Source organism: Penicillium riverlandense (assembly GCF_028828495.1).
Source record: "Penicillium riverlandense strain IBT 135883 chromosome Unknown utg000003l_segment0_segment0, whole genome shotgun sequence".
Classification (NCBI taxonomy): domain Eukaryota; kingdom Fungi; phylum Ascomycota; class Eurotiomycetes; order Eurotiales; family Aspergillaceae; genus Penicillium; species Penicillium riverlandense.
Genome location: NW_026643196.1, coordinates 4,399,347 through 4,419,971, shown reverse-complemented (window position 1 = coordinate 4,419,971; position 20,625 = coordinate 4,399,347). Strand labels below are relative to the sequence as shown.

At 53.3% G+C, this 20,625-nt stretch overlaps 11 protein-coding genes across 11 annotated transcripts; 6 read left to right on the top strand and 5 right to left on the bottom strand.

The window, feature by feature from the left end:
* Nucleotides 1-674: 674 nt before the first annotated feature.
* On the top strand, nt 675-2,377 carry N7474_005402 (SURP domain-containing protein; the record flags this gene model as incomplete). Its single annotated transcript, XM_057196817.1, has 3 exons — nt 675-759; nt 811-864; nt 915-2,377. The coding sequence occupies 3 exons, from the start codon at nt 675-677 to the stop codon at nt 2,375-2,377; spliced, it is 1,602 nt and encodes a 533-aa protein (XP_057054213.1).
* A 721-nt stretch (nt 2,378-3,098) lies between these two features.
* Nucleotides 3,099-5,099, bottom strand: N7474_005401 (guanine nucleotide exchange factor SEC2; the record flags this gene model as incomplete). The annotated part of the gene is made up of 2 exons (XM_057196816.1): nt 3,099-4,496; nt 4,548-5,099. The coding sequence occupies 2 exons, from the start codon at nt 5,097-5,099 to the stop codon at nt 3,099-3,101; spliced, it is 1,950 nt and encodes a 649-aa protein (XP_057054212.1).
* A 3,199-nt stretch (nt 5,100-8,298) lies between these two features.
* N7474_005400 (DNA-binding protein) lies at nt 8,299-8,886 on the top strand (the record flags this gene model as incomplete). The annotated part of the gene is made up of 4 exons (XM_057196815.1): nt 8,299-8,322; nt 8,371-8,462; nt 8,532-8,542; nt 8,600-8,886. 4 exons carry the CDS (start codon nt 8,299-8,301, stop codon nt 8,884-8,886), a joined length of 414 nt encoding a protein of 137 aa, XP_057054211.1.
* A 110-nt stretch (nt 8,887-8,996) lies between these two features.
* coq4 (ubiquinone biosynthesis protein COQ4) lies at nt 8,997-9,918 on the bottom strand (the record flags this gene model as incomplete). Its single annotated transcript, XM_057196814.1, has 2 exons — nt 8,997-9,640; nt 9,708-9,918. The coding sequence occupies 2 exons, from the start codon at nt 9,916-9,918 to the stop codon at nt 8,997-8,999; spliced, it is 855 nt and encodes a 284-aa protein (XP_057054210.1).
* Nucleotides 9,919-10,142: 224 nt separating this feature from the next.
* Nucleotides 10,143-11,682, top strand: N7474_005398 (uncharacterized protein; the record flags this gene model as incomplete). The annotated part of the gene is made up of 5 exons (XM_057196813.1): nt 10,143-10,286; nt 10,344-10,952; nt 11,013-11,130; nt 11,187-11,301; nt 11,361-11,682. The coding sequence occupies 5 exons, from the start codon at nt 10,143-10,145 to the stop codon at nt 11,680-11,682; spliced, it is 1,308 nt and encodes a 435-aa protein (XP_057054209.1).
* A 49-nt stretch (nt 11,683-11,731) lies between these two features.
* Nucleotides 11,732-12,955, bottom strand: N7474_005397 (ketopantoate reductase family protein; the record flags this gene model as incomplete). The annotated part of the gene is made up of 1 exon (XM_057196812.1): nt 11,732-12,955. The coding sequence occupies one exon, from the start codon at nt 12,953-12,955 to the stop codon at nt 11,732-11,734; it is 1,224 nt and encodes a 407-aa protein (XP_057054208.1).
* Nucleotides 12,956-13,364: 409 nt separating this feature from the next.
* On the top strand, nt 13,365-14,219 carry N7474_005396 (Sas10/Utp3/C1D family protein; the record flags this gene model as incomplete). The annotated part of the gene is made up of 3 exons (XM_057196811.1): nt 13,365-13,545; nt 13,598-13,764; nt 13,818-14,219. The coding sequence occupies 3 exons, from the start codon at nt 13,365-13,367 to the stop codon at nt 14,217-14,219; spliced, it is 750 nt and encodes a 249-aa protein (XP_057054207.1).
* Nucleotides 14,220-14,696: 477 nt separating this feature from the next.
* Nucleotides 14,697-15,419, top strand: N7474_005395 (uncharacterized protein; the record flags this gene model as incomplete). Its single annotated transcript, XM_057196810.1, has 3 exons — nt 14,697-14,908; nt 15,055-15,307; nt 15,387-15,419. 3 exons carry the CDS (start codon nt 14,697-14,699, stop codon nt 15,417-15,419), a joined length of 498 nt encoding a protein of 165 aa, XP_057054206.1.
* A 406-nt stretch (nt 15,420-15,825) lies between these two features.
* On the bottom strand, nt 15,826-17,361 carry N7474_005394 (UBX domain-containing protein; the record flags this gene model as incomplete). The annotated part of the gene is made up of 5 exons (XM_057196809.1): nt 15,826-15,870; nt 15,921-16,950; nt 17,002-17,120; nt 17,171-17,227; nt 17,284-17,361. 5 exons carry the CDS (start codon nt 17,359-17,361, stop codon nt 15,826-15,828), a joined length of 1,329 nt encoding a protein of 442 aa, XP_057054205.1.
* Nucleotides 17,362-17,540: 179 nt separating this feature from the next.
* Nucleotides 17,541-18,664, top strand: N7474_005393 (cytochrome oxidase assembly protein SHY1; the record flags this gene model as incomplete). Its single annotated transcript, XM_057196808.1, has 4 exons — nt 17,541-17,775; nt 17,842-18,354; nt 18,412-18,517; nt 18,565-18,664. 4 exons carry the CDS (start codon nt 17,541-17,543, stop codon nt 18,662-18,664), a joined length of 954 nt encoding a protein of 317 aa, XP_057054204.1.
* Nucleotides 18,665-18,734: 70 nt separating this feature from the next.
* Nucleotides 18,735-20,389, bottom strand: N7474_005392 (uncharacterized protein; the record flags this gene model as incomplete). Its single annotated transcript, XM_057196807.1, has 5 exons — nt 18,735-18,834; nt 18,883-19,419; nt 19,476-19,905; nt 19,967-20,246; nt 20,300-20,389. The coding sequence occupies 5 exons, from the start codon at nt 20,387-20,389 to the stop codon at nt 18,735-18,737; spliced, it is 1,437 nt and encodes a 478-aa protein (XP_057054203.1).
* Between the last annotated feature and the right edge of the window lie 236 nt (nt 20,390-20,625).

Genomic DNA, 20,625 nt, shown 5'->3' with positions numbered 1-20,625 from the left:
GGGAGTCGGGAGGTCCGGAGAAGGATGGGGAAAGAAAAAAAATCAGATCAAGAAGGTAGAAATCTGGTGCTGAAGAGCGATGAGGAGCGATTCGATCGCAGGAATGGAATATAGAAGTGGCGGACGAAGCAGATGTTGTCCAAGGCCTCTCCTTCAGCTCGGAACTCAGCCGCCGTTCCTTCAGGGGAAGATGGAGAGGGGACGAGAAGAAGGCGAATTAATGAGGGTGAGGAATCAAAGAAAAAGACCCCATGACAGGGCGACAAACGAAAGAGAAGAAAAAGGGTGCGAAGGCGAAGAGGCAGGAAGAAATGCAAGGTGGATGAAAGCGTGTAAAGGCCCGCTTGAGGCCAGATCGGCGGGCAACAACACGAGCCCAAAACGGCCCCTTAGAACAGCCCCTTAGTAGGTGGGCAGCCGAGTACGATTACGGATGGATTATAGGAACCCGAATTGGCAGAGGATAATCATGTAGATCATCTATCAGATACAATCCATTAAAAAACAATTACGATCCTGTCATCAGTCAGTGTGAAGCGTTCGACACCGAAAGGGACGCACCGCCACAGGTGGCTATGTGGTTAGTTACTCCTGTGGCGGTGCGCGTAGTCATCATTTCTCGCGGCGTCGAAAAGAAAGACCTGGTGCTTCGCAATCATCCCCGTCCAGCAGCCATGGAGTCCAACGGTAACACCCCGCTGCCGGAGGACATGAACAAGCCTCCGGAGGGCATGGTGCTGCCTCCGAAGGACATCAAAGGTGCCTCCCCTGTTTTCCCCTCGCGTGAATCCCGCTAACAGCGCCATCCAGCCATCGTTGAGAAGACCGCAGGCTATGTCGCCCGGAACGGATTTGTCTTTGAAGGTGCGTCCCAATTTCCTGTAACGTATGCGCAGACGCTGACAGGTGCCTAGAACGTGTTCGCGACAAGGAAAAGAATAACCCCAAGTTCTCCTTCCTGAACTCGACCGATGCCTACGCGCCGTTCTACCAGTGGCGCCTGACGGAAATCAAGGAGGGCCGAGGGAGCGCCGTGGCAGCAGGACGGCCAGGCGAAGCGGTCCCAACCCCGGAGCCTGAGAAGCCCAAGGGACCCCCCGAACCGCCCGCGTTCCATTTCTCGGCGCGCATCCCCATAATCAATGCACAGGACTTGGAGGTGGTGAAGCTCACGGCTCTCTTTGTCGCCAAGCGCGGAAAGTCATTCATGACAGCGTTGTCGCAACGGGAGGCCCGAAACTTCCAGTTCGAATTCCTACGGCCTCAGCACAGTCTCTACGGGTTCTTCACGCGATTGGTCGACCAGTACACCATCCTGTTACGGCCAGAGGGCATCGACGACGCATCGAGCGAGAAGAAACGGGTTGCCCAGTTGGAGCAGAATGTTCGCAACAAATACCACGTCCTCGACAGGGCTAGGCAGCGCGCCGAATGGGTGAAATTCCAGGAGCAGCAGAAGCAGAAGAAAGAAGAGGAGGAGGAACAGGAGCGCCTTGAATACGCCCAGATCGACTGGCACGACTTCGTCGTGGTCGAGACGGTGCTGTTCACGGAGAGCGATGACCAGACCGACCTGCCGCCGCCCACCTCGCTCTCGGACCTGCAGTCGGCCTCCCTCGAACAGAAAGCAGCCATGTCTCTCAACCCGCTGCGTATTGAAGAGGCAATGCCCACCGATCTCGACGCACCAACTTACTACAACACCTCCGAGCCAATGCCAGCCCCACAACCTTCCATCTCGCCATACCCAGCCCAACCACAAGCTCCCTACCCGCCTCCCGGCGGCATGGACTACAGCACGCAGTACCAAGAAGAAGAGCAACGGATCCGTGAGCGCGCCGAAGCCCGCGATGCAGCAGCCGCCGCGCAAGCCGCGGCCCAAGCAGCACCCGGGCAAGGCCAGCCGATGCGCATCCGGTCCGACTACGTGCCGCGCGCACAAGCACGGCGGCAACAAGGCGCGGGGGCAACAGCAATCTGTCCAAACTGCCACCAGTCAATCCCCATCGCAGAGATGGAGCAGCACATGCGCATCGAGCTGCTGGATCCGCGCTGGAAAGAGCAGCGCGCCAAAGCCGAGTCCCGCAGCGCAACCACCAACCTGTCCACCGCCGACGTGGTCAACAACCTCAAGCGCCTGGCCAGCCAGCGCAGCGACGTCTTCGACTCCTCGCTTGCTGCCGGTGGCGGTGGAGACCCCGAGGAAGAAGCTCGCCGCAAGCGTATGGCTACCGGTGGTGGTACCCCTGGAGCGGAGGGCGGTACTCCTCCTGCTCCGACGGTTGGTCCGGCGGGGACGCCCAATCCGCAGAATATGAATATCGAGGAGCAGATCAGGCACCTGCATCAGCGGTACAAGCAGGATGGGTCGAGTTGATCAGTCGGGCTTCGCTTTATGAATTCATACACACCCAGGGCGTTAGGAGTTTTACTTTCATTCAGTCGCCGTTCTTGCTATACTGTGTATATTAGTTCTGACGCCAACTGCTAAAATCATCACACGTACTTCTTTCTTTCGAGGCGGATATTCTTCTAGTTCTTCTAAACCGATACTGTATACATGCTACTTTTACGCGGAAAAGACAATTGATGAGTATGTCCAAAGCAGTTCGAATCTCATGCGTCTATCTCATGGCCAAACAAACGAAAAAACACAGCCCTTTCAAAACTCCGGTGAAAAACAAACCCAAGAAGTATTAACAGGGCAACTCGGTTATTATGTATACATGATCAGAATGACAGGTAAGAAAAGGGGCGGACAGGGGGCGTCAATAATAATAGTAGTAGTACAGGGGTAGTGGGTAGTAGGAGGGCAGTGTTCGTCGAAAATTCAAAGGGGATATCAGAAGAGAAAAAAGAAATCACGATGCGTGAGAGCACCCCGAAGCAACCAAAAAGAGATAATTAAAGGGGACAGGTTGTATTGCCCCAAGCAAGTTCCGTGGGCACGTCATTAACTCCGTTCAATGGTACTGGTGATGACGGGGATTGAAGTGAAAGTCGAGACGAAGTAGGGGGGTTGGAGAAAAACGTCGGGAATCGTAAGGGACTAGCCCATGCTATCGTCTCGCGTGGTGATCAAGCACAGTGATCAGGATTTAAGAATCGTTCCGAGTCAGGATGTTGGATGTATCGTGATCCTGGCCAGATGGAGACTGAGGGACGACAGGCTCCGCAGCGTCGACTGTAACCTCAACAGGCTTGACAGCCTCAACTGCAGATTTCTCGGTTTCGAGCGCCACGTCGGCGTTGGCTTCCTCGTAGATACTGGCTGCCGAGTCGAGAGAAGGTCTTCTCTCTTCCGTGGCGACCGAGGGCTCCTTTCTCTCAAGATCAAGGTTTCGAGGTGATGGGACATCGGTCTCGCCTAAGACAGGAACAGCAGCGAGAGACCCAGACGCACGCAGGACCTTGAGCTGCGGGCCAATGCCGTGGCCCTCCTGGCTGTCTCGGGCAACTCCAGAATTTGATTCTGTGGCGTCAGCCTCCGGGTGTGTGAACAGCGGCACGATGCCGGCCCCAACACGAGACCAGAACATGCGCTCTCTCAGTCGAAGGGTCTCTTCCCAAACTTCCTTCTCCTCTTCGCTGTCGCCAGCGCGGATATGTCCATCAAGGATGAGACGCAGGTAACCAGTGAATTCGCAAGCGGAACGGACGCGCTCGAGACAGAAAACACAGAGAGCGTATCGCTGGGCGGTCTCGCTATCCGAGGTGCGGAAGCGATGAGTTCGTTCGTTGTGTGAGCCGGGTCTGCGCTCGCCACAGACGGAACAGGGGAACTCGTATTTCTTGGAAGCCAAAGGCATTGGTTCCACGAGCAGACTGCCTTCGCAGATTCCGCTCAGGACGGCACGCCGAGTCAGCCAAGAAATGCCAGGGGCCGCATCCAGTCGCAGGGTGGGCTCGATATCTTCCATGAGCACGCGCTTGTAGAAGCGTGTGTCCTTGAGAGGTACGCTAGAGCCGGTCTGCGAGGACATGCTTCCATTGGGAGAGTGGAGGACGCCCTTGGTTGGCGAAGATGTCACTGACCCCGAGCCACCAAAGTTGGCAAGACTCATAACATTCAGGCCAGCATAATGTCCACTCGCTGCCCGGCTGGGCGGTTTGGAAGAACGAGAGATGGTCAACAATTCACGGAACTCTTCGTAAGCTTGCAGATCCGTGCGGCACACCATTCGGATCATCTGAGGGAAACTGGCGCACGGTCCGGGTGTCAATTCTTCCACGATACATGATGCCACAGGAACGTGTTCGATCTCGGAGTCTCCCTTAGCCGATCCCTGCAGCTGGGCGGGACCAGCCGGGGATGGAGGAGCTGTGGGCGCATCGACGTCATCTCGTGAGAGATTCATCCCTTGCATGACGGATTTAAGCTCGGACAGTTGATCTTGGTGGGATGCTAGAAGCAACTCCGTGTCTTTGATCTGCGACCGCAATTGTTCGTTCTTCTTCTCGACTGCTTCACGTTCGATCTTAGCCGCAGCGACCATCTAAAGCGATGTTAGTTGATGTTCCGTTTTGGGTGATAGGGCCGAACTGACCTTGTTGGCTTCTTCGAAGAGAGCTGCAGTTAATGTCTCCAATTCTGTTTCAATACTCTTCTTTGCTTTCTCAGCAATAATGCGCTGCGCTCGCTCCTCGGCGAACGCGGTTTTCAATTGCAGGATTTCACGGTCGGCGTCGGATTTTCGGACGTAGACCTTCTCGTTGATATCCCGCTTATACTTCTCATTCTGAAACTCCAGGGCTTGGACTTTGCCCTGGGCCTGTTCTAATTCCTGATGGGCAGCTGCGAGGCTGTCATCCAGCTGGGTTTGGTTGTTGATCGCCTGGATAAGCTTGACGCTCAGAGCCGCGACTTCGTTGCTCAAGTCAGGGTGGTGAGATTGGGATGATGTCGACGCCGACACCTCCTGACCGATTGCCAATCGAGGATCTCGCAAGGTGTTGAAGTTGATTTCTTCGAATGATGCCTCTTGGTTGGCGATTTCGGCGAGGTTGGTAGTCGACTTGGCTTTGGGGACGGTGCGGTCGGGGGAGAGTGACCGGTGGCCGGACGAGATCGAACGCTTGTGAGCGTGTCGCGGAATCATTGTGGATGGTGGAAAGAAACTATGATGGTGAGTTTGGAAGGCGATTAAACTAAAACCCTGAGTGTCAGCGCCAATTCGGGGGTGGCTAGGAATTCTCCTTTTCTCTGGGACAACATACTCGGCCATGGTGGGTGACGTAAAAGGCGTTGAGGGAGCGTGGGCGTCAGGAGACGGAGAGTGGTGAGGGTATCACGACCAGCAATATCACAGCCAGAGGAGCTCTGGTCAGCCGAGGGTCACAGAATCCATTCACTCTCAGTCACAAGGATTTGAATGCAACGTCCCCGCAGGTGATCGGGCTCTTGAGTGGCTCGTCGGTGGATGGAAAGATCGGAGGGGGCCAGAGAGGAAGAGGAAAGGACCGACAGGGACCAGGTTGGGGCTGAAGGCGACGAACAGAACAGAGATATCAATGAGGCATCATCCGGTGCACACTGCGGAGCAAGAAATGGACGACCGAGAGAGAAACGAGCCCAGAGGAATTCGGGGGGAGGCGAAGCGGCTTAGTCATGTCCGAATCGGGTGATCGAGTTGCTTAAGCGCGGGCGATTTTGTACTAGTGCTTAGATGATCAGTTCGGACTAGTACACTATTATCTACTATGAATCGGCTATTTTGTGCTCCGGGTTTCCGCAACGGACTGAATAGGTTTAGAACGGATCTAGGCAGACAGTACTTTGCTATTGACTAGATTACTACCGAGGTATGATTCTTCGTGTTGATTCACCGGATCTAAAATAGTGTCACTCTAAATGTTGTCCTGTGTCAAGTATAGTACTACCATACCCTTGTGCGCCCCAAATATATATTCCTGACCCCTGATAATTTGTACGCCTCCAGGAGGGCTATCGGTTAGTAGAGTTGATGCAATTGCCTTTCTGGGATCTTTACAAGGGAGACAATATTTAGTAGCGTATCGTTCTGATCGACGCACTTGTTGATCGATCGAGTCGAGAGGGCGCCACACAAAAGGATGATTATACTAGAAGCAAACAACCAAGTATGCAGCTGACAACATTCAGCATTCGTCGCTTGAAGAACTCTCTCGATCAAGATAAAACCTGTCCATCACCCAAGCCACGCGATCGTCCAGTCTGGCTAACCAATCGAAATTATCTCTTCTTGTCTTTAGCCGCATTTTCAGTCTTATTTTCCTGCAATTCCGAAAGCTAGAGAACATTTCGAGAAGCATCGATGCGATTTCAAAGGATGGACAGAGGTAAGAGAAGATAACGTCAGCCTGAACTCTCGTGGTGAGTATCAGCGACCCAAGGGAAGATACGCAGTCTCACAACATGGAAGATGGTTGGACGAGCACTATTGCCAGAATGAGCGAGCAATTAAGTTGGAGCTATCGTCATACATGCGGTTGGGTCGGTCGGGATGCCTCGGTCAGCACACTCCGTTTTCTACGCGTACCTTTGCACATTTCGAATTCATTACTACTTAATCACTCCTAATTGTGCACTGATACAACTGTTACCTCTTTCCTCGCGGCTACCTGGCCAAAATTTTGGTCCTTCGGCTTCTTGTATGTTTTTGCCTCGATAGTCAACAAAGGCGGACGAAGTGGACCGTGTCGGGCGAGAATGGCCAGTAGATGACTTCACAATCGCAAAATGCAATTCGTGGCCGAAGAAGAAAGAAATTCAACCGAGACCATAGTGCACACGTGCCAGGCTACCAGGAGTATGCTCACCAGGCAGAATTAATTTGCAAATTTGAAAGGTGTCGTGCAAGAATCGCTGATTAAATGCTTAGTAGGGCGCGAAAAGCTTGCGCAGAAGAGCCCAAAATTTGCAGACCACCCAGCCGTCTTTCTCGGACCGCCTATGATCATATTATTTGACCTCGTGGTACCATGCATCATTTACTACGCGTGGTTTAATATCCATAAAGCTCAATGGGAACGAGAATGTCGACCCTACAGAAAAGTCTCCGAGATCTGCCCACTCGTGAAGCCCGAATCTGACCGCCATATTTTGGGTTACGCGATCATTTCGTTTGGCATAGGAGAGCTGTATATTCTCGTAGTTCGCGTGTTGCGTCTCCTTCGACACCCTGCAGATTGCGCGCCTCTGCTGTCTCGTTTCAGATGGGAACTGGATGCTACTTCCTGGGTTTACGGTGTTGCTATGCTATGCGCCCTCATACCATTCGTTGTGGGAAGTACCAAAGAGATCCCCAAGCTTTATCTCTATTCCCCAGGAGTACTCATGGGATTCCTCGGGGTTTTAATGCTCGTCACGTTGATTCCATTCAAAATTCCAATCGGTATCGACTCCCAACCAAGGACGACACGGCTGCGTCCATTCATCTATTATGCGTGCGAAGACTTTATTGCAGTTGATGGTCTGCAAGATCGGGAATTTCGCGTACGGTATAATCTCCGATACGAAACCTCAAGGCCCTTTAGGCGCATGATGTTCCATTTGACCCTTTGGTGGTTTCTTGGGGTTTTGATTTACCTGGGAAGTTTGTCCGCCATAATCTGGGCACTTGATTTCCATTTCGCATTCGGGTTATCGTTCGGCATTCTTTTTGGATGGATTTTAACGTGGGCAACATTGTCATATCTCTACTTCCAATTTGACATGGAAAGGCAGAGTAGAGACCAGGCTATAATATGCTAATAAACGTTCTGCTTATTATTTTGCCCTTCTTCTTTACGAATTATAACATATCCTTGGCTGGAATAGAAAAAGTCTATAAGTAATGAAGCAGGGGAATACTTTAGTTCCGATATGAAAAAGCCAAGACCAGACCTAACACGGCAAGGTGGGCAGATTACCGACCCACAGAATGTTCGGGCTTCAGCTTGTTGTCTAGAATCTACCAGTCGAAGGAGTCGGCTAGTTCTGGATCTCTATGAGAGTCAATGGAAATCAGCATCTGCTGTGTCCTGTGGAATCAGCGAGCAGGCCTTGCTGTCTGAACTGAAGCAACTCGAACAAAAAGCCAACCCTGGATCGCGGTTGGCAACGAAGGCTGTCCAGGATTGGAATACTTCTTAAGTCAGATTTACAAATTAATATTTAGATTTTTGGATGTCTTGTTACGTATCTACGATATACACACACATCTATATATGCATCCATTATTCATCCCCGCGTGGCTCGGGCGGACCAAGTGGGGTTGGTTGGTCTGTTCTCTTTCTCTTCTTCTTTTTCTCAACTTAACAACCCGGATAACAGTCAACATGGCCGACGCAGAGCTGGAGGAGGTCAGTACTGTCATCATCACTTGAACCATTCGCTCACAAAGGGAACAGATCCGACGAGCGCGTCTGGCGCAGCTCCAGCAACAAGGTGGCCCGGGAGCGGGACCCTCCGGCCAAGAGGGCGGCCAGGAAGAACAGAGGAAGTGAGTCTTACCTTACTTACTAGCTCACCATCTGGATCCCAAGAACTAATAGCGATTGATTTTTACCAGACAAGCTGAATGTACGTGACACCCCACCCACCACTCCACCGCATACACCCTGACCTAACACCCTCTAGCTGAACGCCGCGCCGCAATCATAACCCAAATCCTCGACCCCGCCGCACAGGATCGACTCGGCCGCATCCGCCTCGTCAAGGAACAGCGCGCCACCGAGATTGAGAACCGCTTGATCATGCTGGCGCAGACGGGCCAGATCCGGCAGAAGGTCACCGAAGAACAGCTGAAGGAGCTGTTGAACGCCGTTGCTGAGAACCAGCGCAAGGAGGAGGAGGAGCAGAAGATTGTGATTACTCGGCGCAAGGGCGGGTGGGATGATGATGACGATGATCTGCTGGATTTGTGAATTATATTCCGCAAATTCATTCCAGGCGTTCGTGATGGACCCTTTTTATCTATGGGGAAGGGTATTTCTCTATGATATAAAAGTACATGTAGCAAGCAACTTGCTTCCACCTAGCTCTGCTGCAGTTTCTCCTTCTCCCGCTTCTGCTGCAACCGGATCATCTTTCGAATATCCCTCAGATCGGGCGGTTGTTCAATATGCAACTCAGCCCGTAACTCATCGACATCCTTCTCCAGCACCTCCTCCCAATAAACATTAATCAACTCCTTACTCGCAAGTCCACTACGCACCGCCCACGGAAGATGCAGCGAGAGGAACCGCTCCTTCTCAGCGGGCTTCATCCTCACAAAGGCAAACAGACTCAACCCCGTCATGGGCAAAAGCGTATTCAGAAACTCCAGCGCCTTGAGGGCTAGCTCCCCCTCTACGAAAATAGGAAGCCCCGTGACGGCGTGGTAGAAATCGTGGCACTCGCGGTATCGCTGCATGACATACGCGCACTCTTCGTCGTCGATGTACTGCACGGTATCGCGCGTGTCCGGGGAGACACCTTCGCGGTCGAGCCATTTGGCGTAGGTGCGGCCGACGGAGTTTGGGGGGAGGGTTCGTAGGTAGGACAGGTTCAGGGTGTCGGATGTGATGCGTGGTCGGTCGCGTAGGATCCGGCGGCCTGTGGGATCGGAGAGCATGGCGTCGCGGAGGCGGTAGATGAAGTAAGGTGTTGCGGTTGCCTCGCCGAGGGCGGCGATGAGGTCTGTAGCCATTGCGTTGGTGTTAGTCGTGATACATACAAGGAAAGAAGAATAGAAACAAAGACGGACCTGCTCGTCGGGGGTTGATCAATGATCCCACCGCTGCACCTATGGCTAGAGCTCCGCGTTCGATCGTCGTCAATGGGACATGGCCCGGGTAATTTGGTGGTGGGCGATTGAGCACGGAGAATGACCGCGCGGCAGATGCTGTTGAGGTCAAGGGATTTGAGAGTGTTAGGGCTCGCAGCTCACGGGCTCCGCATCTCCCAAGGGCCGACATGGTGAGCTGTGTGTCGTGAGCAGGACTGACAGACAGCAGAGGTCGGAACATGATCCCCGGATGGCACAGATGGTCCGTGTGGCGCGCCGGAGTTGATCAATGTTTTTATCGATAAGAATGGATGTCGATCTTGATGCTGTTGATATATATACTTTTACCAGAGTATGTCTATATCTATATTCCTTCGAAGGCATTATTCTAATGACTCTCAGACTACTTGCACGATGGCAACCCCAGACTGGTGGCCCGGCGAAGAGCATGCCGCCTTCACCGACTGGGCTCTCTCCCAGGGCGTCGTCGCCAATGGGGTCACCCCAGCACGATTCCCCGGCCGGGGACTGGGGATGATAGCGACACGAGGGATCAAAGTGAGGGAATTTTCATTTCCATTAAATACATACCCCTATTAACTGACTACCCACCAGAAAGGCGAGGCACTGCTGGAAGTGCCGACGTCCGTGATGCTGAGGGCATCCGATATCCCTAGCAGCTTCACAGAGAAATTCCCCGAGGATATCGCAGTGCATGCCCTCCTATCGGCATTTCTTACCCACGGATCACCGGAGCTGCTGTCCAGATACGACCTGTGGAGAAAAGCATGGCCGAGCAGACAGGATTTTGAAGAGAGCATGCCTATTCTCTGGCCGAGGGCATTGGGTGGGCCACAGTGGCCAGACAGCGATGAAGACACAACAAAAACAACAACAGATTCTTCAACACACCCAACAACCAACTTTCTCCCACCTGCTATCTCAGGTCACTGGAATACCATCCCCAAGAAACAAAACCAAAAACAATACAAGACAGACCACCAGAACCTCCTCTCCCAACAAGAGACCAAACTGCGCAAAGCATGGAGCGACGTGCTATGCGTCTTCCCAGAAACAGACTGGAAAACTTTCTCCTACCACTGGCTTATCATCAACACGCGCAGCTTCTACTGGGTCGGCGCCGACGAAGACCCCCCCGAGGACCGAAATGATGCTATGGCGTTGCTGCCGTTTGCGGATTATTTCAATCATTCCGATGCCGCGGTATGTGCCGAGCTTCTTTTTCTGCCCCGGCTAGAAACTGACAATGTATGTACAATGCAGTGTGATGTGCACTTCAGCGAGGAGGGATATACCTTCCGGGCTACGAAGGCTTACAAGGTGGGAGAGGAAGTCTTCATAAGCTATGGTGCTCACCCGAATGATTTCCTGTTAGCTGAATGTGAGAACATCGTTTCTGGTCCGTAGAGCATCCCACTAACTAACTAATTCTTGCAGATGGATTCTTCCTCGACGAGAACAGCTCAGATGCAATCTACCTCGATGACATCGTTTTCCAAGACATCAAGAACCACGAGAAACAGGAGCAGTTGTGGATGAACCAGTATTATGGGTAAGTGTTCAATAATCTCTGTCCGTTCATGCTCCATCCAGCCCTAACCAAAACACCAGTAACTACCATGTCACCTGCCACGGAGTCTGTTACCGCACCGAGGTCGCTGCATGTCTGACATACATGAATGAGGAGGACTGGCAAAATCATGTTCTCGAGGGCTCGTCCCAGGGCCTGGATGAGGCCAGGTCCGAGGATACCATCAAGATCTGGATTCGGGCGTATCGCAACGAAGCAGACACGACTATGGCCGCGCTGCGCACGGTTATAGACGCCAGCCCTGATGTGCGTGAACATCGCCAGAAAGCGGAGATGCTGCTGAGGCGATGGGCGCAGATTCGGGATCTCTGTGAGCGTGCGTTGGAGTCTGTAGCAATATAGGCGTTTTTGTCTCTAGAATACCCAGAGCAAGTTAAAGACCAAGGTTTAATTAACCGTCGCGGTCAGTCCGGAAATCATCGTCTTCAACAAAATCGATAGGGATTGCAGAATCGTTTCGGGCTTGTGCCAGAAACGACTTGCCCTTGACCAAGTTCATCATGGTATAATTCAACACCGGTTTGATCCCCAGCTCCTCGCCCCGGCGGACGATGTAGCCATTCAGAAACTCGATTTCCGTCACCCGCGCGCTCTGGACATCCTGTAGCATCGAGCTGCTGTTTTCTCTGGTTTTGTACATGATATTTACGGCCATTTTGCGGAGGCGCTCGGGGCTGAATCGCTCTTCCAGACCGGGGATGCCCTGCAGTTCGGGCAGAGCGCAGATCACGCTTGAGATCTCAAAAAGAAGGAGTCGCATCACGCGAGTTAGACTGAGATGACCGAGGAGCTCGCCGTTTTTGCAATCCATGAGTGCGGTCAATGGGTTGACCACACAGTTTACCGCCAGCTTCTCGAGCTGGTATTGAATTAGCTCCGTGGGTCGTTCGGCGACAGCGACGAGTTGCGGCGTGAGTGTGAGCAGGCGTAGGAGATACTTGGTGGTGGGTGCCCAGCTGGTATCGGACTCGGCGGGATTGGCAGGGACGTTGCTGCGAGCCACAGGCGCGAGAATCGTCGTTCCCACTCCCATATGTCTAATCAGGAACTTCTCCGCTCGCATCAGGCCATGACTGACGATGCCCATCAGGTATTTTGGCCGTGTCGCCGGATCCGGGAAGACTTCCCGGTTGAGCAAGTCCATCGTGCCCATGCCGTTCTGGAGAATGCAGATGGTCGAGTCAGCCGTCAAGCGGTGGCTGACAGTTTTCAATGCGTTGACTGTGTGGTTCGCCTTGACCGTCGCGACCAGACACTCGATATGCCCTTCGTCTTTCTCCGCTGAGGCAAGTATATCTGGTGCCTCATTTGGTTTCCTATCCGCGTCGCTGCCGTAGGCAATCGAGCGCCATGAGTTGTTGTGGAAGACGTTGACGTCGAACCCGGTCTTGATATCGTCCAGACCATTGGTATTGATGGAGATGCAGCTCTTCTTGCGGAGAAAGTCCTCGTAGAATTCAGGGTTGTGCAGCATCAGGGTAATGGGCGGCGGAGACTGTCTCCATGCTAGAGAATGGGCGACAAAACACCCGACGTTTCCCAGGCCCAGGATGTGGACGCGTCCGGACAAGCGGGGCTTGTTTGTCTCCCGGGCTATCTCGTCCACATCTTGCATCCATGTTGAGGCGAGTCGGGCTGTTGGCTTGCAGCTGAGCGGGAACTGTAGGCTGAGCTCACAAACACCGCTCCGCCATAGCGGACGGCGTCCCAATAGGTGCCACACTTTGACGGTGTGTTAGGGGAGGTGTTCCCCGGAGTCGGTACGGACAGGGGGTGGGTTGTCGGTCGGGAGGAGCTTAGACCAGGAAACGAAAGCAAGAATTAAAGCGAGCTACGATCCCCTGACTCGTTCCAAGGGCTGTAAAACAATCGAGCAAGTCCGGCACTGTGTTCGATAGGAGCTCACGGAGCTTGATTGTTGCAGATAACGGGCGCCCACCGCCCCCGTCACCGCTGTGGATCGGACGGTCTTTTTTTCGCATCTCATTTTCTCTCTTCATCTTTACCACATTCATAACCTCACCATGGAAGCACCAGATCTATTACCGCTCCTGGAGCAACTGGACGACAATATGGATGATCTCGAAGAGGTTCTGGAACCGATTCTGGGTCATTCCCTGTCCAAGGCCTCCAAGAAGTTGCCGGTCATGGACAAGGCAAAACTTCACGTTCTGATCACATACACCCTGGAATCCTTAATTTTCTGTACGTCAACGCACCTGATCATACCTGCAGTAAATTCTAACTTTTCGATCAGCATACCTGCGACTCCATGGAGTCGACGCAAAACAACACCCCGTCTTCCGGGAATTGACGCGCGTGAAGCAATATTTCGAAAAGATTAAGGCGCTTGAGACGGAACCCGAACAGCGGACAATGACACTTGACAAGGAGGCTGCCGGACGGTTCATCAAGCACGGTCTTGTAGGTTGCCACCGATATCTCTGGAGGGACTCACAGATTGCTAATTCGAACAGGCTGGGAATGACAAGTATGACCTGGAGCGGGCAGAAAAAGAGGCAAAGGAGCGAGCGCGCGCTCAATTAAAAGCAGCCATGTTGGCACGGAAGAGCGCCGCTACTCCAGCCGACTCGCCGGCTGGCACTGAGAATCCTTCCAGCGGTGTGCCGTCCGCAGGACAATCCGACGCCGACGAGGGTTCTGATGACGAGGCGGAGATGCAAGTTGATCTCCCTGAGCCTACCGAGTCTGATATGGAACGGGAGAGAAAGACGACGGAGAGAAAAGAGGAAAAAGTCAAAGCCCGGAATAAAGAAGCCAAGAAGCAGAGGAAGCTTAGCAAGGCTGATCGGAAAGAGTCGAAGAAGGAGAGAAGGCAGAAGAAGGAGGAAGTGCGAAAGGCCCGAAAGGCCACATGAGCGACAGCCGCACCAAAATTGGGCCACTGTATAGTGAACTTCTTCCGCTATGTCGGCCTGATTCAGAGGCTTCACCCCCGGAGTCTTCTTTGTACTGTATACGAGGCTTCGGTCTCCATGAATTTAGATACCCTTATGAAAGAAATACTTGGTTTGCCTCAGTTAGCACTGCCGATGGGTTCATAGTCTCTGGCACTCACTCATAATCAATCACGACCAACGTATACATCCAAATCCACGGGCATTACTATGGTATTACTTATGTTTACGTTTGTCTATAGGAATCAGTCCTGCCGTCTGCTACCGCCCATTATTCCCGTTGCCTCCGCATCACATGACACCGTGCAGCCAATCATCGTCCAGCTGACTCATGCTTGTTTCTTTCGAGGTGTTTCTGCCACTCCACCTGACTGACTCTGTTCTTGATACCACTCCTTCCTTCCTCACCACTTCTACACACCTCACATATCATCCAAAATGCCTCGTCAACGCCGTGGTGCCGCTACCCCCGCGCGCAGCGCTCCCACCCGCCCTACCGCCGCCCCTGCCCGGCCGGCTCCTCCTCCGCAGTCCCGCCAGCAGTCGCAGCCTCACTCGACAGCCGCCCACCCGCCACAGCAGGCTCAGGCTCCTCCCGCTCAACAGAGCCAGGGACCCGGTCTGTTCGGACAGATGGCTTCCACCGCAGCGTAAGTGTTCTGAACCCCCTTGTATCAAACACCAAACATGCCGAGGCATTTGCAGTTTGCGGCTTGCAATGCAATGCAACCTTTGAAAAGAAAAGAAAAGAAAAGAAATCCTGGATGCTAACCTGTCTTGTTTTGTGACAATACAGTGGTGTTGCCGTCGGCTCCTCAATTGGCCACGCCATCGGCGGCTTCTTCGGTGGCGGCTCCAGCGCCCCCGCTGAGCCGCAGCAGGCTCTTCCCGCTGATACCCAGGCCATGGACAACGGCCTGTACCAGAGCGCCGCGACCAACCAGTCGTGGGAGACTCCCGCCTGCGAGACTGACGTGCGCAACTTCCGTCGGTGCATGGATGAGAACCAGGGTAATATGGGGATCTGTGGGTGGTATCTGGATCAGCTGGTATGTCTTTTGCTTCCCTCGTTTGCAGTTGAAGTGGAGAGAGAGAGATCTGTTGCTAATATATACCTCCTCATTGCAGAAAGCTTGCCAGGCTGCCGCTAAGCCGTACTAAGTACGTTCTTGGGACTACATATACCCGACTAGGGTTTTGATAGAACATTTCCTCTCCTGCTTGTACTTTATATCGATGTCTTTCTGCATATCTGACTAAAGGAAGAAAATCACTGCTCGTCCCCGGATAAGGGTGCGGTTGTTGGACTAGAGATCAGAAATAAACCATATTCCCCTCTATCAAAGCTCTCAAGAATTTGTGTGTTCGAGTAGACAGGTATTGATATTGGTATTGGACTACAGAGCAAAAGACGGTGTTATGTTTCTTAGAGAATAAAGGGAGATAGAAAAAAAAAAGACACCCTTCTCCTGTACACAATCGCCAAAACAGAGCAATAAAGGTCTCATTCCGTAACGCCGACACGTATGACAAGGTCGCAATGCATGGCAGAAATTCCATCTCCATCTCACTTATCTTTCCCATCTTGATTCTTGCGTGGCTCGAAATTCAACTGCACAGAAAATTAGGAAATATATCACGACATTCAGAACACACACGTACCTGGTTCCCATTGTAGAACTGGCTGTTTCCACGCTCGTCCTGTTGGTCCCTCAAAGTCCGAATCGTCGGCCCCGTTGTTCGCGGTCGCTGGGAGGTCTGGGTAGATGGTGGTGGTGGTGCAGAAGAAGAAGGACCGGGAGACTCTGCTTCGTTGTTCTCAGGGGCAGTGGCAGCATAGCCGAAAAACGAACCCACAAGACCGCTGGCGATGCCCGCTGCAGAAGAGACTACATTGTAGACGGCAGAGACACCGCGGACCGGGAGACTGGAGCCGGCTGCCGCGTAGGCATCGGTGTATGTTGCCACGGGGACCATGACCAGGTTTGCAGTTGGGCCAATACCCAGCTCCTCAAGAGTCTGGGATTCCTCGCTGACGGAAATCGTTCTGCTGGGCAGAGGCGTGAGGATGTGTTTCAGATTGTAGGGACGATTGTCATCTGCCATCTGTGGGTCGAGCCATGGTCGCACGTCGTTGCGGATTGTTTGGGAGGGTTTGAAGCTGGATCTCACGGAGCTGCCGTCGAAGAGCCGGACTTGTAGTCGGTACTGGCTTGGTGGTGGCCGCGGTGCTCGTGGTTGTGGTTCTGGTTGCTCTGCTATCTTGCTAGCAGTGGGTTTGATATGTTTCTGTGACGGGTCATCGTTCGTCTCTGGTTTGGGAGTGGCCTTCTGTTTCTGTTCCTGCGGTGGACGCTTCGGTGTGGCGGATTTCGAGGAAGTGGATGGCGTTGACACCTTCTTCGGTGGCTCTTTATTGGAAGCGCTTGCTTCAGGTCGTGGTTTATTACTGGATTGCGCTCGTGTAGACTGTGTGCGAGGGCTGGATGTATGAGATGCTGGAGGTTGGGCTGGAGCCACGGGCGTTGCAGCAGCCGGGGCAGCAGCGGCATTGTTGCTCTGAGATGGCCTACTACTTTGCGACTGTTGCGCAGGCACCGGCGTCGTCTGACTCGCCAATGCTGCAGTCAACCGACTGCGAAAGTCCTCCTTCGAGATATCCGGCCCTAGGTATTCCTGCAGCGTGCCATTCCTGCGTCCAATCGGTCAACACGATATCCAGCTACCCGGATCACAAACGTACTTGATGATAACCACAGTCGGAAACTTCTGTATTGGACAGAAGGAAGTCAAGAACCCAGCTTCCTGGCTGCCAGCTGACAGGCGCAACGAGACCGCTTTGGAGCTCAGTAATTGCGCGACCTGTTCAGACCAGTGAGCGAGTGATAATGAAATCAAATAAATGTCAATACCTCATCCCCTGCGAAATATTCCTCTTCCCACGTCGCGCTCAGCTCGGTGTCCTCTGCCTGGTATCAGTACTCCATCTCATGCGATGCGGGGGAAGAGCGGACCAACCTCGAACAAAGCAAAGGACAGCTTTGGTCTCCCTCATCGCGAGGGAGATGCCATCCTGAAGAGTTCCCTGATAAAATAACGTCATCTCATCGCATCCCGACCGTAGTAATGATGAGCTGACTTGGTTGTTGTTGGTTGGCAAGTAACCAGGTTAAGTCGGGACAAAGCCGAGGACAGCGTGACCGCCCTCCGCTTTCTTCTTTCTCTTCCGATTTTCTACTCAATTGAGCCACTACTCCTACTGTACATTTCGCCCACTCCACCATGCGGTCAATTGTTTCGGTCCTGCAAAGGACTGCCCCTGTCTGGTCTCCACCCAGCGCAGCAATTCGCACTCCTCGCGTGGCGCGGAAGCTGGACTCGGTCTGTGCCAGATGCCGCCAGCAACAACGGCGTCCATTCTCACACTCGCGCCGCTGGAACGATAGTCTCTCGGTTGATAATCCGCCAACACTGGTACGGACTGGGAACAAGCATGGGCCCGGTCTCATTCTACTCGGTATGCTTTCGAGGGTTTACAACACAGCAGAGAAGATCAAATACTGACCCACGGTTGGACCTGCAGCTTTGATCCCAATCACAGCCTTCGCCCTGGGCTGCTGGCAGGTGCAGCGGCTAGACTGGAAAACGAAACTGATTGCCAAATTCGAAGACCGCCTCGTGAAGCCTCCCCTACCGCTCCCACCACGCGTCGACCCGGACGCAATCGCCGACTTCGACTACCGCCGCGTCTACGCCACAGGCATTTTGCGCCATGACAAGGAGATGCTGATTGGGCCGCGCATACGTGATGGCGAAGACGGGTTCCTGGTCGTGACGCCGCTCGAGCGCGGAGACGGACAGAGCACCGTTCTCGTGAGCCGGGGTTGGATCCCGAGGAAACTGCAGGACCAGAAGACCCGGGCGCTTGGGCTGCCAGAGGGCGAGGTCACCGTCGAGGGATTGCTACGAGAGCCGTGGAAGAAGAATATGTTTACGCCGGATAATAAGCCCCAGGAAGGGAAGTTTTACTTTCCGGATGTGCTTCAGATGGCCGAGTTTAGTGGCAGCCAGCCGATTTTGATTGAGGCGACGATGGGTAAGAATAATCTTGGACAATTGCTTGTAGTGTTGATACTGACATATACTCGTTCAGTGCCGGACCTCCTCGAAGCGTATGATCGACAGGCCAAAGGAATTCCCATTGGACGCGCAGCAGAAGTCAACTTGAGGAACAATCACTCCCAGTACATCTTCACATGGTACGTATTTTCTGGAAGCTGGAAAAGCTGTTGCTGATGGCCTGCAGGTTCGGTTTATCACTGGCGACGTCCATCATGCTATGGATGCTGGTGCGAAAGAAGCCTAATGAGGCCATGCGCCGTGTTCGACAGAACAAGAATTGGTGATGGTATAGCATACTGCATCGGTGTTGGGAGGCGTTTGGGTCGGATGTACATATATCGGTTCTGAAAATGTTCATGGCGGCATGGCCAATCTCATGTCCTGCTGCAATTCCTTGGGCAAATGCTTCTGGGCAAGAGAAAAGACCGTGGTTGAATTGTTGATATGGCGTTGTCTGGGTCCCATTAGCAAAACTCTTCAAGGTCGCAGCAAAAAATCTCACCTTCTCATCAACGTGGTGACGTCGCTCTCGTCAATGGTTTTCCGTCCGGCATGCTTAGAGTACACGGACAAGTCCTGGCTCACTTGCTCAAAGTACCATGAGGACGCCTGCTCGATTGCAGCCAGTGCGGCCTTGTTGATTTTGGTCTTTGATCCTGTACGCGCAAAGCGAGTGGCCAGCTTCTTCACCACGCCTGCAGGCAGATTCGGCACGGGAATCCCATGTCGGGAAATCTTCTTTTCCTTTGGGCCATTTGTGGGATGGTCCTCCCCGCGCAACCCTCCCCCAACAATTCCCGGACTCGCACTTGGAGACGCGGCAAGTGGGAAGTTCGTTCCGAACCCCAGGTCGGCGCCGGCAGCGTCGTCTTCATTGTCGGACGGGACCAAGCCAGCCATTGGTTCAACATCCGCTGCAGATAACTGGAATCCCTCCAGATCGTTCTCAGGCTCGTCAAGTGGGCCCTCAACCGCAGCGGCGTCCGGGGATGGGAAGTCCAGATCAAAGTGAAACCGGCCCAGATCCTCCGTTTCTCCCCTGTTGTTATTTATTGTCAGAATTATGTATCATAGACCACGAAATCCATATCTTACCCTCGATCAAAGTCACCGCCACTAATCATCGTATCTTCACCTTCATCGTCAACGCCCACAAGCCCTGTTTCGTTCCCAGCGTCGAAGTCGCTTTCCAACTGGGTCTCCTCGAAATCCCCACTGATTCTGCCGGCACGACTCATCATTGACAGGCGTTCCCGGTCTCGAATGCTGAGATCCCGGCGCGGGTATTCGACAGACTGGTAGGTGATATCATCGTCCTCGAAAGCCAGCGATAGTCGAGGAGGGCGCAGATCGGGGCTCGTCTCGCTGCCTTCGTCCCCGACGTCCATAGGTAAAGACAACCTCGGTCGCGGGATCTCCGGTTCATTGTCGAGCTCGTCAATCTCATCGATTACTTCTTCCACGGGCTCAGGTGTCTCCTCCTCTTGAGGCGACGAGCGAATTGGCTGAGAAATAGGTGCAAGCGCTGACACAATCATAAGAGTCAGCCTGATACACTTGAAGATATTCTTCCATGCATTCCCTACCTTTACCAAGATTCCGCAGAATATCAAACGTAGTCTCCCGCTGCATTCGTCCGCTTCGCCTGCGATCCCGCCCAGGGGTATTCGCAGCGCGTTGCTGCCGCGCACGAAGGCCATGCGGCGTGGACGGCGCTCCTGCGCCTCTGGATCGTGGTGTGTAGCGAGATGGTGTGTAGCGAGATGGTGTGTAGCGAGAAGCCGACCGCTGGGTCAACGGAGTGGCAGTGGTGATGAGACGACTTGGTGTGAGAGGATATCGTGTATGACTCGGCAGGCGCTGGAGCTGCAGGAACTGTCAATACCCAACAGAAATATGACAGGCTATGTGCTACTTACCCCAGTCAATGTGGTGTCGCCGGACGGAGTGCTTGCTCCGGCACCCGAGCTGCGCAGTGACTGGCGGCCATGCGGGTTGGGGGTAGACATTGGCCCGGGATGTGGTTGTTCGATCGCAGCTAGAACATGAAGAAGAAACTATTCCAGTTAGGATCAGGGTCAAGGAATAGAGGCACGGTACGATTAATGGATAGGCAATGTTGTTGTTGGTTGCAACCGCGTCTTGATCAACCGCGGGCTGGTCATGTGATGGCCTCAGGATTCTTATCGATAAGCAGGCCTTTTTACTTTTTTGCGACGGACCTTGAGGGAGCTGTTCTTCAGAG